Below are 9,631 nucleotides of genomic sequence, written 5' to 3' on the forward strand. Positions count from 1 at the left end.
TGTAACAACTAGGAAGAAAAGGACTTTCCTCAACTGTTCGGGGCAAAACATAAGCATTTTTCAGTTGATTCAGGACCAGAATCAAATTTTTTTTTTTTTTTGCAAATCAGAAAAAAACGAAGAGGCGAATCCGAGAACCAACAAATTAAATTGGTGTGGCCTAAGCTATAAAGATCACTTCTTCAACAACCAATTTTGCAGACATATTGTAGTAGGCATATAAACATCACACACACACCTGCTACAATGTGTGAAGTCTGTATCAAGAAGTCAAATCCTGGCTCTGTCATTTACCTGACATGCATGCCACATCATCACACCCTACTAGTAAATATGTGTTTACTGCAATACAGAATTGTTTCAACATAAAAATAAAATTACTTAGTACACACCAGTATAATTTGTAAACGTCACACAGTCATGAATGTCATGCATGCCAGGTAAAGACACAGTTGGGATTTGAACTCATGTCTTCTTGATCCACTGGATTAGGCACATTTAATGTATTTGTGGTGTTACCTTTTACTACCAGGTAAGTTTCGGTTACTACTACTACATGTACCAGGTAAGTTGTGAAACAATGATTAAGGAGCTTTTGTTTGTTTCTTTTCAGGTGTTCTGTTGAAGGATGAGCGTATGGACTCCATCCGTCTCCTGTACCACATGTCCATCCCCAGTTTCTTCCTCCTGCTGTTCCTGACGCTGGTGTTTGAGAGCTCTGCCGTGTACGACGAGGATCTCCACACAAACCCCACCCTCTGGGTCCTCATCCTGCTCAGCTGTGTCAGCGCCGTCGGATACAACACCATGACGTTTGTCGTGACGTACTACACCTCCGCTGTCACGCTACAGGTGCGTTTTTATAATGTTTACCGAAGGAGAACATATTGTTTTTGCTCAGTTTCTTCTTCTCCAAACAGTGACCTATGACATGATTTGTTGACATCTGCCACCATGGTGACTGGTGTTGGGTTACATAATGTTGCAATTTCATGGTCTGCTCCGCTCCTGTCACCATAGTCTAGTAGTACATGTATGTGAATGTGTTTGAGTAAGAATTAACAGTGCAGACAATGTTCGAATGTAAACAATGTTAGAAGTTAGAAAATTAATATATTAAACAGAAAGCATAGCACTTACAGCAAAAGAATAATATGAAGTTTACCCCACCTTTCAATATGTTTCTGGATCTTGTTTTGCAATAAGAAAGAATTATAAGAAATGAAACCTTTTTAAGTTAAGCTCCTTCTGACAATATTTGAGTATGTATATAATATTTACTTTAAGAATAATGAGATTAGACGGAACTGGGCAACAAAAACTCACATCACCAACTACCTTCTGTTATTACCTTCACTTATGTTACCTTCTTTTTTTATATTTAATTTGATTTGACTCTCTGTACTGTGTGTATTATGACATTTTCTTTTCTTGGTGTCTTATAAGCCCGTTTGGGCTGTGTGGCATGTACATGTATTCGCAGGACATATAAATGAATCTTCATTCCTTCATTCATCTATATACTATAATTGCAGGTCTTGGGGAATGTCAACATGCTTGTGAACGTGGTGGTGTCGGTCCTGATCTTCCAGAACACGGTGACGGGCACCAGCCTGGCAGGGATACTGGTCACCCTGCTTGGAGTCCTGATGTACCAGAGAGCCAACCAGATCAGGAACTTCTTCCAGATGGTCAACAGATACACAGGTGGTCACGAGAAGGAATGAGCTATTCAGGTGCAGCAGCTGCAAGCTGCACCTGCATGGTCATACATAGAGTCATGTACGAGTACGTAGTACCTGTTTCCCATAGTGCCCTCAGATACTGTGCATTAGAACTGTTGTTAACTGTAAGGTAACAACCTCTTTTAGGATGTTATTATCCATGAAAGAAAGCATAACTTGCTCTGGACATGGGAGCATAGAAACTGTTGTTTCCAGTGCTAAAAGTTTGGTCTGCAGATTAAAATACATGGTAAGAAGGCATGAAGAACTGTAGAAGTACAGAAATAATGCAGGCACATCACCCAAATTGTAGCCACCAATGGTGTGAGCTATTCAGGCACTGCAAGCTACCAGTACATGCACTAGTCTCCACCAGAGTCCTTTTGCAGTATGCCTGTGTGGTCATGGATGCATTACCACAGCTCCGCCAGGGGGCATGATAGAAACATGTTATGTGCTCTGAGTCTGAGCTCTTGTGGGGAGCTTTCAAAGTTACAAATACATGTAGCTGCTAGGACAAAGGGGAAAGTGAAGAGAAGCTGGTAAAAGTGAGCTGTTTTGAAGCTCTAGAAACTTGGATGGAATCTGACAAATCATCAAAGGTTAACAGATATGTATGGTACTGTTGTGAAGGTTGAAGAAGGATACTTTTAGTGTTGGACGCCAATGTAGAGTTTTCAGTTCGGGAAAAAGATTTCATTTCAAAGAAAACAGTGAGAGGTGGGACGTGTGTGGGAGAAACAGAGAGATCGCTGGGGGAAAGGTCAGGTGAACATCAGAAGTCCATTGACCGTAAGGACTACAAATCTGCACTTAGTCAACACCAGTTACAGACTGGACATAGGGTCACCACCCAACCTATACTAGACACGATCGAAATTATCGATCAGGAAGCCCGCAACGCACATCGGAAGATCAAGGAGGCCATACACATCCAACTAGTGGGAGCCAAGCTGAACCGCAACGAAGGCTGGGAGCTGCCTAAGCCCTACCTACCTCTACTCCGCAAGGAGGCAGAGGGGGGCAGAAGATCCACGCAAGTCTCGTCCTAGTCTCGCGTTACCTTGCGAGACTAGGATTATTCCGTGACCAAGACGAACTGACTAGTCGTCGAAAATTCGGAGGTATGTACCTTAGGATTTAATAGTCACTGATTGAAAGAATTATCTTACTGAAAGAAAACAAAGTTGTCAGACAGACAATATGCATTCAAGTGTAGGTCTACTAAATTTCTGTTTCAGTATATTACATGTATGTACTACATGTGGCTGGCATAACTACCCTTCAGCGTAATATAGAGCAATGATTGTTAAAAGGCCCTGTCATGTTGTCATGTTTGTCGTGAAATTCAAGCTTAGGCCACACCAATTTAATTTCTTGGTTAACGGATTCGCCCGCTTCATTTTTTTCTGATTTGCAAATAAAAATAAAAATTCAAAATAAACTGCAAAATGCTCATATTTTGCCCTGAACAGTTGAAAACAGTCCTTTTCATCCTACTTGTTACAGTTATTCCATCTTTCAATGCAATGGTATCATTAAAAGTTCAAAATTCATTGTTTAAATTTTGAACCAGCCTGGTATGTGGACTTCATGGCTCCTATCATGCCATTTTGGGCCATAATACGATGCCTAGGCCTGTTTTTATTTTTATTTTTTTTATTGCCCGCCCGCTCCATTATTTTTGTAGAAAAATCCGTTAACCAAGAAGTTAAATTGGTGTGGCCTTATCACAAAAAATTGAGGCCATTCTTGTGGCATTGTTGAATGTAATGTACATTTGTATAAATTTCTGTAAAACTGTATTTATTGAAGAAAACTTTGTTTCAAAGTTTTATTGAAAATTCTATGATAAAAAATCATATGCCAATGGTGAATGTAACTTGTAAGAAGTTTATAGTTTATAAGTTTATAGTAAGGCAATTCACCAAAGTTCTCAATTCTACATTGTTCTGCAGTTGAAATAATTGTACCCTAAACTACCTCTAGATGAAAAGAACACTGTTGCATTAGAAAAGGCACACCTTACAGTAGATTGACTGAAAGAAGTTTTCTAAAAAAAAGTGTTGCATGCATTTTACATTGTGAAGCCATTTCTGTGAAGTTTTGAAATGTTGTTTGTATGTATTGTGTTTTTAATGTGCAATTCAAGTGAGATATATTCTCAATATATATATTTTTCAATGTGTTGTGAAATTATGTATGTCATATTTTGGTCAAGTGAAATACAAAGTTATACTTAGTTTAATGAATGTTGCAATAGTATATCTGTGTCATACTGAGCATTGATGTTACACAGTTTTACAAATTATTTGAAGAGATTTAAGAATTATGATATTTCCTGATTTCTGACATAACAAGTTGTCAAACTTACAAGTTGGTATTTTTATGATTTGTAAGATAGTAATAATAATAATATATATGCTTTTTCATTAATATGACTGGTAGATGAGTATGAGGACTTTTAAAGTTCAGTTGTGCATGTAGTTAATGTCTATAGAATACTATTAGATAGATATAGAATAAGGGCTACTGCAACGAGTGTGTGCAAATTATGGCCTATGGTGAACAGCATTGTTTGGGGTAGGGGAAAATCAATCTTTCTCAAATAAGATAAAACTATGTTTCTTTTTTCACCCTAAAGAGAGAAAAAAGCAAAGACTTGAATGCCAATACTTCATTTTATTGTTTAATGTACGGTACTACATAAAATGTGAAACATGGAAGATCACAAGGTGTTTAGGATAGCTACACTCATGTTAGGATTACTAAGACTACTTTTTCTTTTGGGAAGGGGGGCGTATTACTTTATCATGAGCACTGAATGGTTGTGTATGTTCTCTGACTAGCAATGTCATCATAGCGACCAGGTACAAGACATGAAAACCTTTAAGAAGTAGAAATTTTACTGTAACAGTGGCTTAAACGTTTTTGTGCCATTGCAATATGTGGTTTACATATATTACATATACACGCCTTGTTACTTAGGTAAGTCAATTACATGTTTATTAATTTATTAATTCATTCTAAAATGTCTTTATACCTTTAACTTATATGTTTACGGGTCACGTACCAAAGAAAAATAAAAACAAATGTGCACTTTGGACTATTACACAGCGGTTGTGCGGTTGTTGTTTTTTTATTAACATTTAGCACCGTTCGCCTGTCATTGGGGGGGGGGGGGCTAGGGAAAATATTGAGCTGAAAACAGGGCCTTGGAAAAAAAAGACTTTTGGGAAGGCAAGGAAATGTCTTCCAAGTTCCATTAAACTTTCCGGTATTCTAGATTTTAAAAACATTGTTTACGTCTATTCCAGGTGTATCGTGCCGATACACCTTGCATTGGTACCGGCATTATGTTGTAATATTCTATGAAAACGCGTCACTATGATTCGCCCAAATCTCCTATAACCTCCTTCCAAAGCTCGCATTTGATTGAAAGGATTTTTAAATTTCCCTAGGAAACTAATGCCGATAACATGTCATCTTCTAATGTGCAAATGTGAGTAACGTCATTTAACAGAGTGTAATTGTGGAATATATGTACATGTACGGTGCAATGGCCAAGTGGGTAGAGTGCTCGCCTTGCGTTCGGTAGGTCGTGAGTTCAATCCCCGGCCGAGTCATACCAAAGACTTTTTTTTAATATATATTCCGAAACATGTAATCACAAGACGTGGTTACAGCACACTCAAGTTTTTTTTCAACTTATATTAATGCCGCCACCAACACAGGGGCAGTACAAAACTCATTTACACCTGAGCGAAGTGAGGAAAGTCGTGTAAAGTGCCTTTCCCAAGGGCACAATCGGTGGCATGTCAGGACTCGAACCCGGGGCCACTGGTTCCGAGTCGAAAACGCTGCCGCTACGCCACACGACCCCGAGGACCAAAGACTTAAAATGTCACATGAGTTAAACACACACCACTACTAGTCCCCTGTAGTGACACAATTGTGTGGCCCAGGGATACAAAAAACCGAGATGGGCACCGCCATGGTTACAGGGGACTGGCACAAAGTAACATGACAATTGACCGTGGAGGCGTTAACCAATATAATAAAGATGAATGTGTACATGTAATATCGTAAATGGTTTAGAAAGCAAGACGTATAATATCTTAATTCAGCTTCAGAGTGGTTTTATGGTGATTTTCCAGTTCAGAATCATTTGTTCAATCCAGCAACCAATACATTGACCTTATGAGGCCTCTCTTTTCCTATTAGTTTTACCTACTTAGTAATATTTACCGAGGCAACAAACCGAAGCATTGTTCTGTTTAAAGATACTTTATTGTGAAAGCAATATTGACCATACAGTGATACTATATCTCAAACTTTAAACTTCATAGTGCTCTTTGATGACTTCTAACTTCTAACCAACTTTCTTTTTCTTTTACTTCTTTTCTTTATTTCTTTCATTTCTTCCTTCCTTACCTTTTACTTTCTTCCATTCGTTTTCTAAGGATAAAGGGATACGTATGGAACTACAAAGCTTTTCTTTCTTTCATATTTGAAGGCGCAAATATGAAAGAAATTTCCTTTTAATTTCTTTTATTTTCTGAGGATAAAAGTGAAAAGGGATACTTCTGGAAGTACAGCTACTACCTTTTTCATATGTCGAGGAGCAAGGCTGGATTTGTCAGGGAGATCAATTATCGGTTCCTGTCAGTAACACTCTTATTTTGGAGCTTTGCAGATGGACGGAAAGCTTCTGGAAACGGAACACGGTTGATCTGACCACTGTCCCTGTCTACCGTAGTTGCGACGTCCATGGATCCCCCAACTGTAGCGTATGCCGATCTGTTGGAAACAATACATACAATTTACAAGATAAAATCCACCCTAATTATATCTAGTGTATATAGCAGCACCCTTCTGTATTTCACTACCGATTTGGCTACACCGTAATCTATAAATACTACACAATGTGTGCTTAAGTGCCATACTTTTTTCAACAAGCGCTGAGTGCTGAGCAGAGAACCTAAAGCAGTATAGACCATTTAAAAGATTTTGGTATGACTTGGCTGAGGAATCATTTAATGCCACTTATAATGAAGGTAATCTTACGCAAGGAATTGTTACTACAATAATTGGATAGATTTTAAAAGTTTTGAAAACAGATGTTTCTAATAGCATCCACTACTTTTCGTCAGTGACTAACGGAATCACAAGTTGAGCTGGTATTTAATCAGAAACTACAGTCAAACCTGTCCAAGCCGGCCACCCAGGGGAACAATGAAAAGTGGTCACCTTAGACAGGTGGTCTCCTTGAAAACTGTTGCCTCACAACATGGCCGCTGAGGCATAAATGGTTTCAAAGTCGAGATGTTTTAATGTCAAATGCTGTGAGCATCTTCAGTTCTGAAGTGAATGAATGTGGGGAGGCTGGCACATGGAACAATTTACGTCAAACAAAAACATAATCCTGCAGTCGAGGCAAACTGACTGGTTTCTCTATGATTTCTCATTAGTTATCATAAATAATCAACATGATCAAAATGATGTGGTCACCATGCAGCTGGTATAACCACTCTTTGTCATAACATAGAGGAATAATTGTTGAAGGGCCCTGTCCCATCACAAAAAAACTGAGGCCATACTTGTGGCATTGGTGAATGTAACGTACATCTGTATAAAATTCTGTAAAACTCTATTTAAACTCCTAGTGTAAAAAATCATATGCCAATAGTGAATGTAACATATAACAAGTTTATAGTTTATCAGTTTATAGTAAGTCAATTCACCAAAGTTCTCAATTTTACATTGGTTGTTCTGCAATGGAAATAATTGTACCCTAAACTACCTCTAGATGAAAAGAGCACTTTTGCATTAGAAAAGGCACTCTTTACAGTAGATTGACTGAAAGAAGTTACCTAAAAAAAGTGTTGCATGCATTTGACATTGTGAAGTCATTTCTGTGAAGTTTTTTTTTAATGTTGTTTGTATGTATTATGTTTTTAATGTGCAATTCAAGTGAGATATATTCTAAATATATACATATTTGTCAAAGTATTGTTAAATTATGTATGTGATATTTTGGTCAAATTAAATACAAAGTTATACTTAGTTTAATGAATGTTGCAATAGTATACCTGTGTCAAACTCAGTATTGATGTTACGCAGTATTACAAAATTATTTGAAGAGATTAAAAAATTATGATATTTCCTGATTTTTGACATAACAAGTTGTCAAACTTACAAGTTGGTATTTTTATGATTTGTAAGATAATAATAATAATAATATTATATGATTTTTCATTGGTATGACTGGTAGATGAGTATGAGGACTTAGAATAGATAAATATAGAATAAGGGCTACTGCAACGATTGTGTACAAATTATGGCCTATGGTGAACAGCATTGTTTGGGGTAGGGGAAAATCAATATTTCTCAAATAAGATGGAAAATTAATATGTTTCTTTTTTAACTCCAAAGAAAAAAAAGCAAAGACTTAAATGCCAACACGTTTTTGTTCAATGTACGGTACTACATGAAATGTAAAACATTGAAGATCACAAGAGGCTGGCAAGGCGTTTAAAATTATAGCTACACTCATGTTAGGATTACTAGTACATTTTGTTTTGGGAAGGGGGGCGTATTTAATTCACTTTAATTATCATCAGCACTCAATGGTTATGCACGTTCTCTGACAAGCAATGTTATCATATCGACCAGGTACAAGACATGAAAACATTTAAGAAGTAGAAATTTTACTGTAACAGTGGCTTTAAAGTTTTGTGTGCCATTGCAATATGTGGTTTAGGTTGGACACACACACATATACACGTCTTGTTACGTGGGTAAGTCAATTACATATTTATTAATTTATGAATTCATTCTAAAATGTCTTTATACCTTTAACTTATATGTTTACGGGTCACGTACCAAAGAAAAATAAAAACAAATGTGCACTTTGGACTATTACACAACGGTTGTGCGGTTGTTGTTGTTGTTTTATTAACATTTATCACCGGTCGCCTGTCATGGGGGGGGGGGGAGGGCTAGGGAAAAATTGAGCTGAAAACAGGGCCTTGGAAAAAATTACTTTTGGGAGGGCAAGGAAATGTCTTCCAAGTTCCATTAAACTTTCCGGTATTCTAGATTTTAAAAACATTGTTTACGTCTATTCCAGGTGTATCGTGCCGATACACCTTGCATTGGTACCGGCATTATGTTGTAATATTCTATGAAAACGCGTCGCTGTGATTCGCCCAAATCTCCTATAACCTCCTTCCAAAGCTCGCATTTGATTAAAAGGATTTTTAAATTTCCCTAGGAAACTAATGCCGATAACAAGTCATCTTCTGAAGACTTATGTGCAAATGTGAGTAACGTCATTTAACAGAGTGTAATTGTGGAATATATGTACATGCATGTACGTTGCAATGGCCAAGTGGGTAGAGTGCTCGCCTTGCATTCGGTAGGTCGTGAGTTCAATCCCCGGCCGAGTCATACCAACGACTTTTTTTTAATATATATTCCGAAACATGTAATCACAAGACGTGGTGACAGCACACTCAAGTTTTTTCAACTTATATTAATGCCGCCACCAACACAGGGACAGTACAAAACTCATTTACACCTGAGCGAAGTGAGGAAAGTCGTGTAAAGTGCCTTTCCCAAGGGCACAAGATCGGTGGCATGTCAGGACTCGAACCCTGGGCCACTGGTTCCGAGTCGAGAACGCTGCCGCTACGCCACACGACCCCGAGGACCAAAGACTTAAAATGTCACATGAGTTAAACACACACCACTACCAGTGGACTAGTCCCCTGTAGTGACACAATTGTGTGGACCAGGGATACATAAAAACGCAGATGGGCACTGCCATGGTTACAGGGGGCTGGAATTGTGGGACTGGCACTAAGTAACATGACAATTGACCGTGGAGGCGTTAACTAATATAA

General features: G+C 38.0%; 1 protein-coding gene across 2 annotated transcripts in view; it reads left to right on the forward strand.

Annotated features, from left to right (window-relative positions):
- The window catches only part of LOC109462544 (probable sugar phosphate/phosphate translocator At5g04160), a 6,747-nt gene extending 4,322 nt beyond the window's left edge, over positions 1-2,425 (forward strand). For both annotated transcript variants that reach the window (XM_019759100.1, XM_019759101.1), the window contains exons 3-4: positions 614-852; positions 1,536-2,425. In XM_019759100.1, coding sequence (XP_019614659.1) covers positions 614-852; positions 1,536-1,727 — 431 coding nt within the window. In that variant the 3' untranslated portion in view covers positions 1,728-2,425. The remainder of the gene's footprint in view (positions 1-613; positions 853-1,535) is intronic.
- The last annotated feature ends 7,206 nt before the right edge of the window (positions 2,426-9,631 follow it).

Source organism: Branchiostoma belcheri, unplaced genomic scaffold, assembly GCF_001625305.1.
Source record: "Branchiostoma belcheri isolate BF01 breed outbred unplaced genomic scaffold, Haploidv18h27 scaffold118, whole genome shotgun sequence".
Classification (NCBI taxonomy): Eukaryota; Metazoa; Chordata; class Leptocardii; order Amphioxiformes; family Branchiostomatidae; genus Branchiostoma; species Branchiostoma belcheri.